The sequence below is a fragment of the Mirounga angustirostris genome, unplaced genomic scaffold, assembly GCF_029215605.1.
Source record: "Mirounga angustirostris isolate CCGP_5_RB_7025 unplaced genomic scaffold, mMirAng1.0.hap1 SCAF_6, whole genome shotgun sequence".
Classification (NCBI taxonomy): Eukaryota; Metazoa; Chordata; class Mammalia; order Carnivora; family Phocidae; genus Mirounga; species Mirounga angustirostris.
Genome location: NW_026991714.1, coordinates 105,562,047 through 105,580,753, shown reverse-complemented (window position 1 = coordinate 105,580,753; position 18,707 = coordinate 105,562,047). Strand labels below are relative to the sequence as shown.

The following is an 18,707-nucleotide window of genomic DNA, read 5'->3' as shown; positions in this document are numbered from 1 at the left end:
TCCACAGTATGAGTGGCACTTACCTAGATGAGCCTTCATGACCACACATGGCCTACTGTATTTCTCTCTGGGACATCTGGGATGACCACAGTTGTGCCTACTTAGAGGACCTTCACAACCCTGAATGAGTGGACACAAAGCACTTAGTAACTGGGATGCAGTTAGAGATCAAGCAACATTAGCTATTTTTGTCATTATTATTTTTGGATAGTTTTACTATTTTCTTTCATTCGTTCCCCCAAAATAGCAAATAGCAAGATGGGGTTATCCATTTGTACCTAGCGGCCGGAATAGTTGTTGATTCTGTTTGTCAGTAGATATGCATAGAAAACAAATAATGGTGGCAACCAAAACATCTTTGGGAGGTGGGCAATCCGGGCGCAGTAGATTTACAGAAGCCTACAGAGGAGTTGAGGACAAACTGGGGCAGATTGACAATGACCACTGGGATTTTCCCTCCATAGATGGGCTAGTGTGGTACCACACAATGGAGCTTCTCTATGAAGCAGAGAGGCTCGGCCTCAGACAGCGGCGTACTGAGTTGCTACTGGCAGAGTAGGGCCCATGCTGCTCCAGCTAGGTGATAGGGACACCTGTCTTCCCTCCTTGGCCTCTTTTTTCCTTACTACTACTACCACTACTAATTTTGGCCCTCAACCCGGAGACCTGGGGAACTTTAACTTTTAATCGGGGATGGGGTCTTGGATCCCTTTAAGTACCTAATAAAACGATGGCTCTAATCTTTGTTCCTCTCCTTACCTCCCCCTGGTTGTATGCAGAAATATTTGCATACAGATTCAACAAGTTTGCCGAGCCTGTGGGTTTTCCACCTTAGCTGCACATTGCAATTAACCACGGAAATTTTAAACCTCACCCAGAGCAATTAAACCGGTCTCTGGAAATAGGATGCAAGTAATAGAGATCCCAAGGTGCAGCCTGAGGCAAGAAGCACAGACCTAGCCTCTTTGTTACTCAAGGTAACCATCTGTGATTCTCATAAGGGGCTGCTGATTCAGTTAGCTTACATCTCCATGGACCTGGCAGCCACCCAAGGGTGCTTGCGGGGAAGTTTGCAAAGCATCTAATGGACATTATAAAAATGCGAGTTATATGAGAAATGAACTTTGACTCATGAACTTCCAGGTGGTTCCCAGCCATGGGAGTGCACGGGAGAGGTCAAGGCAGGTGGGTGTGGGTAGTTCTCTGAATGCCTAATCTGCAGTGAAGGAAATGGAAGAAGTTTGAGAATCAATCAAACCCTGGGTACAAAGAAGGACAGTAAATAATGGGAATGTCATGGGTGAAGTTTCACACTTAAATCTATAAACCTACTTTTAAGAGGCCCCCAGGTGATTATAAATTCATGGTGGCTTTCTTGTTATTGAATTATATGAGGCTGTTCCACATTTCTAAAGGAAGTCCAGGTGTGTCATTATTTATTTATTTATTTATTTATTTATTTATTTATTTGCATTTAGGATACTGTAGATTTTTTAAAAAACCCTCTTTTTATGAGCGTTAATTATATACCATGCATGGAAGCAATTGCCTCTATGTTATGAAATATTAAATCAAAATGCTTCCTGCTTCCAGATGTCCCAGGGATAAATACAGCAGTATTTTGAAGCCCCTCCTGGAGCTGTTTTGCCTGCAAATTTATTGTTTTGTCTCCATTTTCAGAAAGCCCTGTTTTCCGTGAAGTATAGCACTCTAGGTAGTTTTTAAGGCGCAAACTCCTCTGGAGTTGCCTGTGTCGGCAACAACTCTTACGTAGATGGCACACGAGGGATGGCGTGGTGATCGGCTCCTTTAAGATGACAAATGGGCAGAGAGTGTTATTGTCTTTGATTGCACGCCTTACATCATCTGTATGTAGGAATAAAAGGGCCATACTTTATCTTTAGCCATTTTATAAATATTTAAGTCCTCATAGTTGCCTAAAGATATTAAAGCATATTTTACAGTAGTCGGAATACAAATATTATATATAGTGCAAGATACCAAAGTAGTTTAATGAATTCATAATTTTCTGTTCACATTTATTGGAATGTGTTTTATGTTCCAAAAGTTCCATTTAAAGAATACGAGACCGTTCTGCTTCCTGACAACACACCGAGGGCTGGCCAGCATTTCGGGCGGGGTCTAGGTTCCTTTCATTAAGAAGCAGAAAAGGCAGGAAGTCAGGGTACTGGGATATATTTCCTCAATCTCTACATTTAAAAATATCTATCAATAACTTTTTGAGTAAACAATTCTGGGGCTTATTTAAATTACAAAGCCTTCCAAGGAGAAAACTTTTTATAGCCCCTTTCCTCTATTTCAAGGAGATTAATTCAAAAAATCTCAGTAAGAGCAATAAAGATGTAGTTTGCAATTTTCCTGTCCTCCCACCCCACCCCCTTTTGTAAGCCCTTTCTGCCAGTTTACAGCCTGATTCAGGGTATTGGTTTGAACAGTGACTTCCCAGTGCTTTCTGATCATGTCTCCCTAAGTTAAAGAGTGTCCAGCTTGCTCCTTACTTTTCCTAAATGCAAGGGAATGACAAGGAGAATATTACTGCATCTCTTTTCAGTTTTCTAGTGAAATATAAAGACTTTCCTCTTTAATATTTCACAAAGTTTCTCCAGTTCCCAGTGGGAGTCCATGCTGGGTAATGTTTGCTAATTACCAACAACAAAACTAGACATACAACGCTGGTAAATTACCTGACCCTTTCCATTTTAATGAGACAACAAGGATTTCGCGAAGTGATGTTGTTTCACTGGTTAATGGTGTCAGCAATGTTGTAATTGTGGGTTGAGGCACATTAGCTGAACAACCACATGTAGAAAGGGCTTCCTCTTGACAAGCCCTTTGGAGACTAGAACCATATTATCATTAAGCCTTTGTCATTTGCATGCTGCTAATCACTTACTTTATCATGCCGAGTATCCATTGTCTTTCTTTAATTGCTCTTTAAATTAAAATTAAAAATAGTTGTAAAGCCCACAATGGCTGGGATAGCATCTTGATTATGAAGATAACTTCAAGAAAATGGAACAACTGGTAACATATTGCTGGGATTATGAGAGAGTTCCACTGTTATGTTACCATGCCTGCAGGCCCCAGGGGCCTAATTGTGGCGGTTTCTCTTCCTTTAGCCCATACTGTTTGTTTAATAAATGGTTATTTATGGCTTTTTTGGCCATTATAGCAACTTTGGAGAAAGTACGTCCTTCTCACTGGTTTGAGCACTGCAATTTCATTCTCTGGGCAAAGACATAAAATACAATTGAAAGGCAGGATCTGTACTAGGGCCTCTGAAAAGAGATCCTCTTGATTCTCTTTGCTAGTGTATTCTGGACACGTTTACTTTAAAAATTTGGGGTCATGTAAGAGACATAAACCGCAGAGCTGAAAGGGACCTTAGAGTCGTCCCCGTTTTCCAGGTGAAGAAACTGAGGACCAGAGTGGTTGCCATAACTATAATCACAGAGTAAGAGATGAAGCCGGATTGTCTGTTACTGACGGGAGGATCGTGCCTTATGGGTGACTCCTGAAAGATGATATGATGTCATGCCTGGAGTCGTGATATGCAAGTTGCATTGTTGCCATGATAGAGTGCATTTAGCGTGTGCCTCTTGTATGTGCATGTCAACGTGTTTGTTGATACAGACTATGTGCTAGGATACTGGAAGAAAGGGTTCGTGTCTTCCACTTCCTTAACAAAAAACAACCCCATGGAGGACTCTGCAGTCATTGCTGAATAAGTGATTAAACCTAGAGTTATCAGGGTTCCACTGTCATATACGATGCCCCGGAATTAGGACGATAGGTTTTTCGAGAACCAGAAGGGATTGGGCATTGCCTTATCTGCCTCAAATGTATAGATGGGAAAACCGAGTTTTAATAATGCATTGAGTCCTTCTAAGTTCTCATAGGGAGTTAACGGTGGACCTGGGCTTAAAACCCACGTCTTTTGATTCTTTGTACATTTCTCTGTCAGCATTACCAATCTGTTGTTGACATCATCATCATCATCATCATCATCAAATAGGTTAGTACTTAGGAAGTGCTTACTCTGTTCCCGGCACTGTTGGAAGCAGTTTGCCTGTATTATTTACCTTACCTAATCTTCGTGATATATTACTCTCCCATTTTACACATGAAGAGACTGAGACACAGAATTGAAGAAAATTTCCCCAAATCACAAAACGAGAAACTGAACAAGGCAGCACTCAAACTCAGGCAGTCTAGCTCCAGAATTCAAGTTTTATAACCACAGCGTCATGGTTCATTTCAGGTTGTGGTCAAGGGATATTGATTATAGTGTAAACGACTTTTCAAAATCAAATTAGCACCAATCAACCTCTTCTTTAGTGAAGATTTGTGGGTATGGGGAAATACCTGATCCCAGTTATATATTCATCTGCCAGCATAAACACATATTCAGGAAAGCCTTTAAAACTTAAAAGAAAAAAAAATTACAGTGCTTTCTGTTAAAGGACTATCAAATATTTGGAACCTGGGCTGCTCTCTCAGGCCAGGCATCCTGTCTCGAGAACCTTTCAGAGACAGCCGGTTGAAAGTTGTCGGGGATGGGATTCTGCTTTTCCTGAATTGCATGGCAATGCCTTGGATCACTTGGCAAATCCATCTCTTACAGCTACTTAATTTTCTGTGCCCTTAAGATATGGATGTTTTAGTTTGCCTGGGATTTCATAGCTCTGGTTTTTGCTACGCTGGCTATTGGTTCATATTAAACCAAACAACTGGGGCCCATTTGGCATTTGGTGTTTTAAAAAGTAAAAGGACATTTGAACTACATGACAAATGCTGAAAAACAAAGCCCATAGCACTGAGAACATAAAGAAACTATTTATAATGTAAAGGTGGCTACATTTTCAGTCAATCTATCACTTTAATGAGCTCTTTGCATTTCTTTGATTAATGCTCACAAAAGGGGGAGAAAAAAATTGATGTAATGGAAATAAAATGCTATATAGTCTTGGCAGCACAGGGGAGGTTTCTGTGTGTTTTATTAGTACCCACTGCATATCACTGTCTTGCAATGTATATGTCTATCTTTTCCCTGGTGTAGCATGCTTCTAGTTTACTGGAAATGTGATCCAGCATGAAAGAGGAGACCTCATATTAGTGGCAAAACAGGCTTTGACCTCTTGTGGTGGCAGCAATTCGGAATTAATTAATTTGGAATTAATAATAATAATAAAGGAAAGGCTGATATAGTCCATGCCTTATTGAAATGAAGAACCTAACAAGTATGAAGACCAAAAAAAAAAAAAAAAAGGGAAACATTAAAGACTGAAAAAAACATTTAAACATTAGAGTGTGGTAATTCATACATAATTAGTAATTTATTTGTTCAGTTTAAAATAATAAAGAAAACAGAAAAGTACAGAAAAAGATGTCTTTGTGAAGTACCCAAATGGGGGAAAGAAGGTAGTCAAGGCAGGCTTCCTGGAGGAGGTGAAGGAGGGGCAGGAGCTGGGTTTGGAGGGAAGAGAGGAAACTGCATTTCTGAAGTGGGTGAGCCTTGGGATGAGAATCAGCAGGTGCCACTCCTCTGTATTGGAAACCAGCTGACTGTTCCTCCCTCCACCACGTGCCCAGTGCTCTTTAAGCTACATGAGTATTTGGCATGCTTTCCCCTGAGCTTGAGGGGCTCTTACAGAGTGATGGGAGGTTGACATGGCAGAGACCTGGGAACATTGAAGACTCGCTTTTTTTTTTTGAGGGAGAGAGAGGGTTGGGTGGGAGGAGCAGGGCAGAGGGAGAGGGACAGAGAATCTCAAGCAGACTCCCTGCTGAGCACAGAGCCCCACATGAGGCTCAACCCCATGACCCTGAGATCATGACCTGAGCTGAAACCAAGAGTTGGATGTTCAACCATCTGAGCCCCCCAGGCTTCCTGAAGACTCACTTTTTAATGTGTAAACTTTAGCTGATTATTTCCATCCTAGAACCTTAGTTCCCCCAACTTCCAAACCAAGTGAGATCTCAAAATAATATTTAGAATCTTTAGAGCTCAACAGGGTGCATCCATCCACCGTATCTCAACTCCTAAAGATCACATGAGCTTTCAAGTTTTTCTTTTATTAATTTATAATTTTGATAATTTTTTTCTCATTGCACAAATAACATATATTCATTTTAGAACATTTAGCAAGTGCATATAAGCAAAAAGAAGAAAACTCACATTCCCTATAATTTTACCATGTGGACGTATTAGTGTTGACACATTAGTCTTGTTTCTGTAGATATATTCCCCCCTCAAAAAAGGATCATATATATTAGTATATAACCTGTGTTTTTCCACAAATATTTTACCGTGACCACTTTCTATGTCATTAAATATTTTTCTGCCTTATATTTATTGGATTATACTTAACATAATCAGTTTCCTAAAACAGAACATTCCTGTTGTTTTCAATTTAACATTGTTACTTAATAACTACAAATGAAGACTATTGTAATCAAATCTTTAATATAAGGAAATTATGGCTGTACACATATTTTTAGAAGTGAAATTGCTTAGGCCAAAGAGCACATAAAATTTTAAGTTATTTGATTTGTATCGCCAAAGTTTGTCTTATCTTTAAGTTGTAAGATGAATGCAGAGGGGGTAAAAAAGCAATTGAGAAGTTGTGGAAAATTCACCATGACACCATGAGCTCTGGGGCAAATGAAGACATTAGACCAGATAAATATTAGATTTCTTTCCAAATTTGTGGTCTTAGTTGTGTTTGAGTTGTGAGTAATTTTGTCCCTTCCTTCCTTCCTTCCTTCCTTCCTTCCTTCCTTCCTTCCTTCCTTCCTTCCTTCCTTCCTTCCTTCCTTCCTTCCTTCCTTTCTCTTTCCTTTGAGAGATAGATATTGGGACAGTAAGCTCTTTAGGCTTACTTTAAGGAAAGGCATTGTCTGCTTAAAGAAACTTAATGAGCAACAGCTATGAGAAACTTTGGTTGGTTGGTTGGTTGGTTTAGTTTGCTTTGGTTTGATTCAGACCCAAAACACAAATTCTAAAAAAAAAAAATGAGGTACATTACACAATGGGTAGAGTCAACTTCCCAAGACATTCATCAAATATGGTCTCTAGAAAAAAGTACTGTCAACAATATCAATGTTACTTACTATAAATAGAAGAAATAGAGGTCTCACTGACCCAGGTCTTGTGCGTAGTCAATGGAAGTGAAACGGAAAGCTTAAATGAAGATACAGTTATTTGTTTTAATACAAAATCAGACATGCATGAGCTATTTCACCAAGCAGACAGATTTTTTGTTTGGAGCATTTTGTTGTAAGAGATAGAAGTTCAACTAGAAAAGGCTTAAACAAAAAGGGAATCATAGAACTGTGGTGCCTGTGGCTTCATGCACATGGGCCCACAGGCTTGAACGATGTCAGAGCTCTATCTTATTCTCTTTACCTCTTGACTCACTTGCCCCATGACAGGCTAAATGGTCACCTGCAGCCCTGTACTTACCTCCTTCTGGCTTTGCAACCCCAGCAAAAAAAAAAAAAAAGAAGTCTTTTACACCAGGTTCTAGGGAGAGCATAGGTTGACCCCAGCTTGGGGGACAGGTTCATCTTAAACCAGCCATGTGCCCAGGATTTTGGGGGACCATCTTGCTGACCTTGTGAAGTCACACTGTCTTCATTTTGTCACTCCTGTGGCCAGTGTGGGGACAAGGTTGCCCTCCGCCTCTTCCCACTCATTGTGGAATGGGTTTCTTGTGTGGAGAAGGACTTGGAGGGAAGCAGAGCATCATCTATCCTGGTTCTGCCACCAACTGGTTCCATGACTTTGGGCATAGTAACTTCTTTGCTCTGAGCCTCAGTTTCTTCATCTGTGAAATGGGAAGATTGACTAGAGGATTTCCAAAGCTCTTGAGTCTAACATAGAGTGATTGGTAGAGGCCAAGGAGACCCAAAGGTGTGGTTTAGGTTTCTCAGAATTGTCTATTTATATGGTTTTTAAGTTCTGCTTTTAGGATCTGGCTTGGGGCAGTTATCGACTCCAAGCATATGAGCTATTTGTTGAGATTGGCAGGGGCATTCCCCGCCATGCCCCCCTCCCCAGCTCTGCAAATTTTGTCCTTCAGCACCCTCTCTCGGGCTAGCACACCTCAGGTTCCTAAGCAGAAAGCGGTGGGTTGGAGTGCCCTTTGGACAGTGTCAGAAGATGCTGCCTTGTTAAATTACCATTTTTTTATTGAGTCAACTGGTCAGCTGCCTGGGCTTCATGACTCTGGGACTCCAACTTTGTAGGAGGCCCTGAAAACTACTATGAAAAAATATTACAAGGTTAAACTAAAATTTTCCCTTGACTGGGTTGCTCTTGCAGACTTTTCCAAAAATCCGTCTTCCACATCGAGCCTCTGCGTGTGGATGTTCCTCCTACAACTTAGAAAGCAGAAGCAGTCGTGCTTTTATACATGGAATTTTCTTGACTTCAGCTGCTGAGGAATGTGTTGGAATACACACTGCAAAATGACTACTGTGGCTATTACTATACTTGCTCAGGGGAGCTATTCAGATGCCTCATTTATTGGAGCTTAATAGATTAAAAGTCCAAATTGAGTCTCATGATATAAGCCTAATCAAGTTCTAATCTGCATAATTTTCCCATAAGCAGCAATGGGAAATCTGGATAATTTATGTTTCAGCAGTTGCCAATCATGTGTTAAATAGCATTGTTGCATTTACTTATCAAAATATTTTTATTGATCTTCACTTCATCTGACATTTCACTTTGGGATTGTTTTTTTCCTGGCATTAACAGGAAATTTAATTCATCTCATAGGTGATGTAATATGAGATGTTTCTCTTGATTTTAACATGTCTTTATAGATCATTTTTAACGGTGATCTTTTCCTTTTACAACTTCATATTGAATACCTGTCTCAGCAAAGCTAGATGACTCGGCCTAATTTATTTCCCTAGCTTAACGTAGCTATGGATTTCTAACCATCATTTATATGCACACAATAAAAGATAATTTGGCCCACCATTTGAACCAATTCCTTTATGTTAAATCTATGGGGGTGGGAGAGGCACTTACCTTCATTTCTCCATCTATTCTAGGGGAGGTGATTGATAAGAATTTCCATCTCTCTCTCTCCCTGGAAAGGCTTGGGGATTTAACTACAGAAGATTTAGAAAGTACTTTGTGTTTTCCCCCATGGAAAAGTACTGTAATAAAGCATTTATTATATGTACTGAGTTGTGCATGCTACCGTACCAAAGCAAGTTAAGCATAACTACAATGGGTCCCAGTTGTTATCAGCTATTGTTTAAAAGTGAAAACAGTAAAAGAGTAGGACTGGCTCAGGGCACCTGGGTGGCTCCGTTAGTTAAGTGTTCGACTCTTGATACCAACCCAGGTCTTGATCTCAGGGTTGTGAGTTCAAGCCCTGTGACTTAACAACAAAACCATAAGACTGGCTCAGGCCTCCAACTTGCCTGCCTGGGTCAGCCCCTGAGAAGGAGGGAGCATCCCACACAGCAGGAAGGCAGCACGGACATAGTTATCCATGGGCTCTGATGTCAGCCTGCCTGGTCAACTCCCAGATCTGCCATTTACCAGCTGGTTGTGCTTGCGGAAGTTCTTCAACCATTCTGAATCTTACTTACCTTATCTACCAAATGGAGATGTTAACAGTTCCAACACTCATGGAGTTGTTCAGAGGAATAAACGAGGTGGCCCATGAAAAGTTCTTAGTCCAGCTTTAACGCATAATAAAAGTCGTGGCATGGTGGGTTGGAGGAGACCTGGGGTCAATTTACCTGGGTACAGGTAATTAGATCTGCTAATTCCTAGGTGTGTCCTGGGGCCAATTACTTACCTTCTCCATGTTGCAGTTTCCTCATCTGCAAAATAGTTGTATCTACATAGGATGGTTCTGAGAACTAAAGTTATTACATGAACAGAGTGCAGTATATAGTAAGCACTCAATAAATGTTAGTGAATTTTTTTCTTGAGGTTCTAGTTACACCTATCTTCTTCATTCCCAATCTAGAACACTCTTGTCTTTGTTTTGGATTCCATACAAACAGTGATGCTGAGTCTCATTTTCTAATGCACTCACCTCTGCATTACCCTGGAACCCAACCCAAGTCTAGAAATCTAGCCATTCTCAATGGTATAAATCTTGTCTGAGCCACAGCCTTTTTTTTCCCCCTATAACCACATGATGCCTCCTGAATGCTGCTCATAGATGCAAGCACGCAACAGGCACGCAAAACAACTAATGAAAAAACAAAACCTTGGTGATCTCCTTTGTATCCACTTATATCTCTTCTCCTTAAACTTCTTAGGGTTGGCCCAAATGTTTGTGTTAAATTCTTTAACTTGAAGCTATCCTAACTGAAATGGCCTTGTCTCATTTAACTAAAGGTCACTTAAGTTACTTAAGGTAACCTCCCTGGTGGGGGCTGAGTGCTACCAGCCCCTGGAGTAACCGATACCATGAAAAGAACATTAGACACTGCTGATTTTGTTCACCTGAACCCAACAGTGGCACATCTGGTTAGGAACACAAATGCTGGAAAAGAATGCAGAGAGTAGTAAAAACCATTTTAGGAGCCTTGGAACTCAAGAAGGAAGTTTTATATCCCTAAATAATCAAGAGTAGTGGGAGATCAGGTCTGAAAAAAGAAGGCTCCAGAGAGATTCTGCAGTTGCTATAAGGAATTAAGAGACTTTCTTAGTCTTTCTTAACAACTGGCCCCAGTTTTCAACATACCTAAAGAAAATCCTAACCATCTCCCTATGCAAAAATCTTTGTTCCTTAGATATTTTGAAATTCATTTTTATCACTGAAGTGATCTGATTATTCCTACCAGAATGGATTCACAGTGCTCATTGCCTTACCATTAATTTTCTAGGGTTTACTCTACGTGAAAATTCTTTTTAAAAAATATGCCAAAGGCTTCCTCAATTCTTTATCCATAGGGAAGAAGTGGTGATGGATGCTATACCTATCCACAAATATTTATTGTGTACCTAGTGAAGTATTATCATCCGTAGTCAAATTTTTGTGTACTTGCTTTATACCAGGCATTATACTAAATGTTTTGAATACACGGTTTCATTTTATCCTTACAATTGCCCTATGTATGAAATACTTCCAGCTTATAGACAAAGTAGCAGAGGCTTACAGAGAGTCAGAGCTGCGCTCATAGTTATGTAGCTCGTAAGTAAATGAATCAGAATTAGAACCCAAGACATCTGACTTCAGAGTTCATACTTTTAACTATCTACTCCATTTCTTCTCTGTGGGTGGGCATTCTAAAGACAATCTAGGAAGTTTAAAAAAAGAAAACTCCGTCTCTGGCCTAAAGTTCTCATACAGCATGTGGAGTGAGCATGCTTAGGAGGGGGGCAATATTGGGACCATTTATGCCTAATGCCAAAAGAACAGAAAGGTAACATAAGCCCCTCACATCTGCCCCTGAGGATTGGAATGGGGAGGGGCCTTCAATTTAGCAAGATCATGTAATCTTTGGAAGTCATTTTTAGCCCCAAACTTACCGCCTATGGCCATGCTCAACAGAGAGAATGGGGACACATGTAAAGAATCAGGAGACCAATTTGGTAAGATTGATTGAGCTTGAATCTTTTCCTGATTAAGAACTTCTCATCCTTTCTCTCAGATGCCAACATTCTTAGTCCTCTTTCCTGGCCAAATAAGCGCTTGTTTTCTAAAATTAATTTCTCCAGTGTTAGTTTAACTAATGAAAGGAGAGTTTGCCAGTTTCACCATTCTCCAGTTGTAGATTATGATCCCTGGAGTATATTTCATGTGACTGTGCTCTTACGTGCAGAACTAGAGTGCTGTTTTATGTGGAGAGACTTAAAGTTCAACCAAAGATGTATCCACTGCAGCAAACAATGATGGGGTGGGGAGTAAGACAGTTGGGAAACCTGGACACAATTTGGAACTGCCCCTTTATCAACTGCAGCTGTGACGAATAGGGTCAATGCCATCAAGGGCCAGAGTGCCTCGTCTCTTCTGAAGGAAGGCGCCTGCATTTCTCTGCTCTCCAAGGCCATTTAGGGAATCTGGGTCAGCCCTGTCCTTTCAAACTACAGGTTTTCCCATATTAGGACCTCTAAGAAAACAATGTTAATGAATTCTGTTCATCTTTAACACAACTCCATAGGAAGGGGGGAGGAAACAAAAAGATGAAATCTACTTCTTCTGTCTCTGCCTTTTGCTTTGAACAATATGTAGCTAGAAAAGTAGCAAAAGAGAAAGAGATATTATCATTGCTGAAGTTTTCTTGCCAACAAAAGCACCCTGTTCTTGGGGTCATGCATAGGAGAGAGAAGGGACTTTTAATGGAGAGATGTCTTTGGACACCCACCGTAGTTTGTCAGTTGCAGATGCTAATGGAACCAGGCTTGGCGACTGAAGGGGAAAATGGAATATGAAAGCAAAATGAAATAGACCTATGAGGCAAGCATGTCATTTCTAAATGAAGGTTTCATGCAAAGGAGTTGAGTCTTTTCACAGCTGAAAATGGAATCTTTAAATAAGATAAAATAAAAGGATGCTGTGGCTTGTTGCAGGTTCTGTAATGAAATACAGTTTTCCTAATACCGTGTGACCTGCATTTCTCCCTGTTTTATGGGTGCTATTCCTTGACATACAAACCCGTATTTTCTCAAGTCAGCATTTGATGATGGATGTCAAAATACAGGCCATGTATTATGCATATAGCATTACCGATTTAAGGTGTTTACTTGTCAAGTTGAAGAAATTCAAAAACGTCATAGCCACCAAATCTGCACAGCTGTCACTTGTAGTTTTTCATGCTTTTGAATGAAACTTCTGATGAAAACAGTTTAGTTTTCCCCTTCGCTATTCTGGGGAAGAAAACAGCTAGCATTTAAAATGAGTGTTCTTGGTTATGTGGTTGGCTGAAAAATACACATTCCAAAGTTTAGAATTATACTGTCACTCGACATTACTTACCCTGTGCACAGCATATCAACACAAAGAATAAAATTAATGGCAATCAGAGAATGAACAGTAAATAAAACTTTTCTTTCTGAAAGTATGGCGTTCAATAGTATGAAATTTATACACAGGAGAGCAGAAAATAGGAAGACCTTCTTATATTTTGCTGGCATTTCATGCATTATGCACCTCGAAAACAACAGGCAATTATTGAACACCTGTCATTTCATTCCTGATGGATGGAGCTTTACACGTACTGTAAAGCAGAATCAATCCAACATCGCCACATTCCTGGAGACTAAGTCAGGGATCTGGCCTCACGGTCTGTTTGGAATTTCATCCTTGGAAACTTAGCAAGTGACTTTGTATCTGCAAGTCCTTAATTCACTGATAAGCCCACGTAGCCAATCCCCTAAGGACAAAGAAGGGAAACCAAAGTGAATGTGAACATCTGTCTGCCTGTGTGCTAAGGTCAGGAGCAAACTGGGTCTTGCAGCCGGCACAGAGTTGATGGTAGCACTTGCCAGGTGCGTCACTTGATAAAATTAATTTTCGCCAAATGAATATATGAGGTAAATAAATGTCTCATGTGTATAGGTCTCTATGCTCATCCTTAAAGAGGCAGCCGTTCAGCCTTGAAGTTGTGGTTGGGCCAAGCTCATTCTAATATGTGCTTGGGATTTGGGTCTGAGAAGCTCAAACAGCAAAAATCAGAAACCAAGTAGGCTACTTTCCAAGTTCCTATGCCCGCATTTACCATATGAGGTCCGTGTTCGGCATGCCAGGGGGTTCCGGGACCCGCGACAAGCTGGGGGCATATGCAGTAGTCAGGAGGACTTCTTTTTCAAATGAAAAGAAAAGAAAATTCTTCATTTGGGCTTACACAAAAAGAAAAATATATACAGTTGACCCTTGAACAATGGGGGAGTTGAGGGGTGCCAGCCCCCTGCACAGTTGAAAATACATGTATAACTCTTGAGTCCCCACAGCCTAACTGTTAATAACGTCCTGGTGACGGGAGCCCTACTGATAAACATAAACAGTCGAGGAAACTACATTTGGTATGTTGTGTGTATTATATACTATAGTCTTACAATGAAGTAAGCTAGAGAGAAGAAAATGTTATTTAGAAAGTCATAAGGAAATTACATTTACAGGACTGCATTATATTTATCAAGAAGAATTTGCATATAAGTGGACCCACACAGCTCAAACCTGTGTTGTGGAAGAATCAGCTACATATTTATAAAATTGTGTGTGTGTGTGTGTGTGTACAAAACCAATCTATCCTACCTCAGGATTTTTTACCATAAGAAAATATATATGTATATGTACATATACATATATATAATTATTATATATATAAAATATATACATAATCTCATTATCATAGTGTATATTGTAATCTCATTTGTATATACTGTATATAAAGTCTCATGTAGTAAGAAATCCTGAGGTCAGTTGGTTTGGGCTCTAAGTCTATTTAATTCAGTAACTCAAGGATTGTTCTTTCTATTTTATTGATTGATTGATTGATTGTGATAGAGAGAGAGAGTAGGGGGGGTGCAGAGGGAGAGAGAGAGAATCCCAAGCAGGTTCCATGCCCAGCACAGAGCCCAATGCAGGGCTCAATTCCAAGACCCTGAGATCATGACCTAAGCCGAAAACTGAGCTGATGCTCAATTGACTGAGCCACCCAGGTGCTCCCTCAAGGATAGATCTTTCTGTTGTTAAGTCTTTCCATCATTTGTTCAGCCAATCTCATTAAGCTGGCTTTGTCTTCAGCTGGTGCCCATCCTAGTTGCAAGATGGCTGCCACAATTCCAGGCACCACAGGTACGAGAGCAATGCCCAGTGAATTAAAAGACAATCTCTTCCTGTGTGATTCTTTTTAAGAGCAGGGAAACCCTTCCTAAAAGTCCCCAAGCAGATTTCCTCCCACTTCCCTTTGACGAGAATCTGTCAAAAACCCGGCTTGAGTCCCTCACTGGCAAGAGAATAAGTAATCAGTTGGTTTACCGTAATAGTCAGGGTAGGTTAGATTGTGCTGTAGTAACACCACCACCACAATCCCCAGTGTCTTCAAGCAACAGAGATCACCTCTTCACTCACTCAGAATGCTTTGGGTTACTCACTCAGACAGTCTGGGTTACTGTCCAGGGCTGCTGCCCAGCCTTCCTCTCTATAGGAACCCATGTTCCCATGGTTGCCACAGTCTGGGATGGGAGGCAGAAAATCAAATCTTTGTACCAGAAGCAATGGTATACATTGTTCTGTTCACTTTTCATGGGCTAGAGCATTTCCTGTCACATGGAGGCACAGAGGTACAATCTTCTTGTCTGCCTGGAACAAAAATCTGTGAGCAAGAGCAGTAATTGATGTAGAGACTCATTTTTAGGGAGCTATCAAGGCAGGTTAGAATTATTGATAATGGCCTCCTACTTTGTCCTTCACAAAAGCAACACATCAGAGTTTATCCTGAGAGTGCCAATTGTTGACCTGTAAATAATGCATAAACTACTTTTTTTTTTAATTGTGTATGTATGTTGTACTCATATTATTCCCAAGCTTTCCATGTCTCTGACTTTTCTCCCTTCTCTCTTTCTTTTCCACTAGGGTTCACACCTCCAGGAATGGACAGATCCTCTCCAGATAACAGCCCAGTGCACGGGATGTTACGCCAGCCATCCATCACGACTGGGGTCAACATCCCCATCATTACTGAACTAGGTAGGGGTGAATGTCAGCTTTGGGCAGATTTTGTTGTCCTCTCTTCCAGCCATGTAGGATACGAGGGTAGTCTGTTTCTTAGCTCCTTCAGCATAGAGGGCTCTAGTAGGGCTTGTTGGCGGTGGGGGGGGGGGGGGCGGGGAGTGAAGAGAGGTATGGGTAGCAATATGACAGATTACCGAAAGGAAAACTGATCTATCTTTCCTCTGAGATGAATAGACAGTTTCCTTCATGCTGGTCACTGTTCTCAACGGAGCTTGAGATGATGGATTTGAGATTAGGGCATAAATTAGGGAAGGGGGAGGAAAGGAGGAAAGGCATAATCCATGGACTCTTCCTGGTGATTTTCCTTGGAAGCACCTCCAGACAGCTTCTGCAATCAGAGCCCTCCACTGAGGTACAAAGCCTCAGGTCTAAGCCAAACCCATTCTGAGAACTGGGTGGAGACAATGGGCATTTAATCTATTTTCGTTGAACTTCTCAGCTAATGCCACTCTGGCCTAAAATAAGATGGGGTTTGGACGACCATGATCACAGGCCAGTGGAACCCAACTTTTAACCCAGCCATGGCATTCCCTCCTACCATCTGTGAATTTGCAAAGCTGCTGAGTGGTCTCTTCCCCCCAAGACAATACTAACCACCTATGGTGCTGGGTCCCCTTACGTTACAATGTGTCCTCTGTTATTCCCTCATGCTCTTCTTTTTCTGTACTTTCCTCCACTCCCTTTCCCCAACCCTTAAATGCTGTATCCAATTAGCTAAACCTGGCAAGTTGCCTTTGGTATCAGTCAATCAGGAAAAAAACAGTGGGACGCACATTCTAATGATAACTGAACTGGGTAAGAAGCACTGTTTTCCTTCACATCGGTATCTCCTTTTGTTCTGTTGTTGGTGTTTCCAACTATCATCGGCTTGTTTTTTATTTCATGGGCTGTAACAGAAAGACTACCCCATGGCACTGCTTTGAATGTGTTTTATTTGTGGCTCTGGTTGGAATCGACTGTCTTGTTCTGGCCTTTCTTAATGATTTTTTTCCCCACACAGCATCAGTAAACCTTTGATCACACCCATCTGACCTGGCAGTTGCTTCTAAAGCATCTTTGCTCTAATTCATTTTCTTTGGCCTGGGCCTTCCCCCCCCCCCCCCCCGTATCCCCCTGCTCTCCCGCCTTCTCCCTTATATTCCTCTTCCAACACCCTGTCAGTTTGACTGACATGTCTTCACAGCTCTCAGAGAAGTCAAAGGAGAAATATAAAAATTTTAAGATAAGAAACCTAAGACGGAGCCTTCCCTCCAGCTGTTTATTTTCCTTTATTCTGACTTTATTTGCCTTTTTTTTTTTCTTTTTTTCCTACGAGACCTTTTCTCAGAAGCTCTGGTTCTGAGGCCATAAAAGCAGCCAGCTCCTAGGGGACCTTTTCTTATGAAAGCCAGATTTCAAGAAGGGTGCTGAGGATGAGGTTAGCAGCCACTGAGGCACAGGTCTGTGCTCTGACCCCCACCCTGCTGGCACAGAGCCTCCCGGAGATTCAGAGTGGACTCACCAGGAAGATGAAGGGTTCTGGTCATGACTACATTTGTCAGGCCCTTCACACTTCCCTGGGACTTGGTTAATAACTCTGTAAAAGGCACCCATCAGCAGCAGGTCTCAGAACTGGGGATTGATCTTCTAAATAGAGACAGCAAAAGTACTGCTCTGCCGAGGGGTGGATAGAGAGGTGGGGAGCACCTGCCTTGGAATGACTCACAAATGAAATGAACATGCCATTCTCTTGGCCCCAAAATATATTTCAAAATAAGAGAGCAGGCTTTTAACACAGTAATCTTGCTTGTGAGGTGTCTGGAAACTAAGGAATAAATTGTCCACCATTCAGCACTGCATTATTGTAGACGTAGCTATTTATCAGGAAAAAATCACTCAGGTCAAGGAGTATCGCACTATTTTCTGTTTCCAACAGTAGGAGAGGTGTCTTTTTCATGTTTAGAGAAGTTGGCTAAAAGCCTAGGTTTCTGGATTGCTCTTCTGAGGACCTTAGGGTTGTAAGAGGCCCAGGGAGCTTGTGCAGCCCAGACCGCTGGTTGGAAAATTCATCCAAATATCTCCATCTCAGAAACCTTCAGGGGCATTTCAAAATCATTACTGCCAGGGATTTCTTTTTCTGTTTGGAGTTCGTATGCTACCAACTAACTAGGATATCTTGATTTGTGATTAGGAGAAGAGGAAAGAGAAGGCTTGGTGCCCCAAATCTGAGGCAATGATGCAGGCATTCAGTTAGCATAACTGAATTTCCCAAAGCCTTCGTCCCTCACCAGATTTCTTCTGTGAGCTCAGAGAACCTTCCATGTGTACACATCACCCTTACCTTCTGTGTTAAGCCCTATTTTCCTGGTGGTCATACCACCTTTGGCAAACATACCATCATCGTCTGACCACTTCGCTACCCCGCACCCCCACAAATATTTACTGTTTACCTGCATGTTCTGAGATGTGTTCTGCATAATGCCAAACCAGTAAAATGCCTTCTAAAAAGCACAGAGGATACCAGGTTTTTTTAAAGCTGTATAGTATATTCCTATCTTCATCCACTTGGAGAGTTTCAATTGATGGTAGTGGGTCAAAAGCTTCTAGAAGTTCCACAAGAAGGACATTTGTTTAAAGCTACTTAACCTGGTTTCCAGCTATCTATGACCTAAAACATTGGGGGAGGGGTTAAAAAATCACATGTTGGCACCATATAATTACTGTTCTGTGAAATAGGCTTTGGGTAACACTGTCTGCTCTCCCTATGAGACTCTCCCAGAACGAGACACAGGATTTTCACAGAACCCTGGTTCCTGCCTTAGCTCTTTTCCAATAACTGACATGCCTGGCTCGCTGATGATCTAGTCATCTCTCCCTACCTGTGGCCACTTCTCCTCCAAGTCTACTACCAGCCCTTCCCCATGGCCTTGAAAAGAGATAACAGATGCTACCCCTTTTGGAGTGTCAATGCACACACCATCCTTG

The 18,707-nt window shown here is 41.3% G+C and overlaps 1 protein-coding gene across 13 annotated transcripts in view; it reads left to right on the top strand.

The window, feature by feature from the left end:
- KCNMA1 (potassium calcium-activated channel subfamily M alpha 1) overlaps positions 1–18,707 on the top strand; it is a 734,101-nt gene that overhangs the window by 673,708 nt on the left and 41,686 nt on the right. For 11 of the 13 annotated variants that reach the window (XR_010412485.1, XR_010412484.1, XR_010412486.1 and 8 more), the window contains one exon: positions 15,585–15,698. Coding sequence is in view for 9 of the 13 variants with exons in the window: in XM_054508236.2 (XP_054364211.1) it covers positions 15,585–15,698 (114 nt within the window). In the remaining 4 variants the exon portion in view is untranslated. Of the gene's footprint in view, positions 1–15,584; positions 15,699–16,457; positions 16,539–18,707 lie in introns of all 13 variants that reach the window. The other 2 variants (XM_054508237.2, XM_045878185.3) reach the window with 1 other exon arrangement.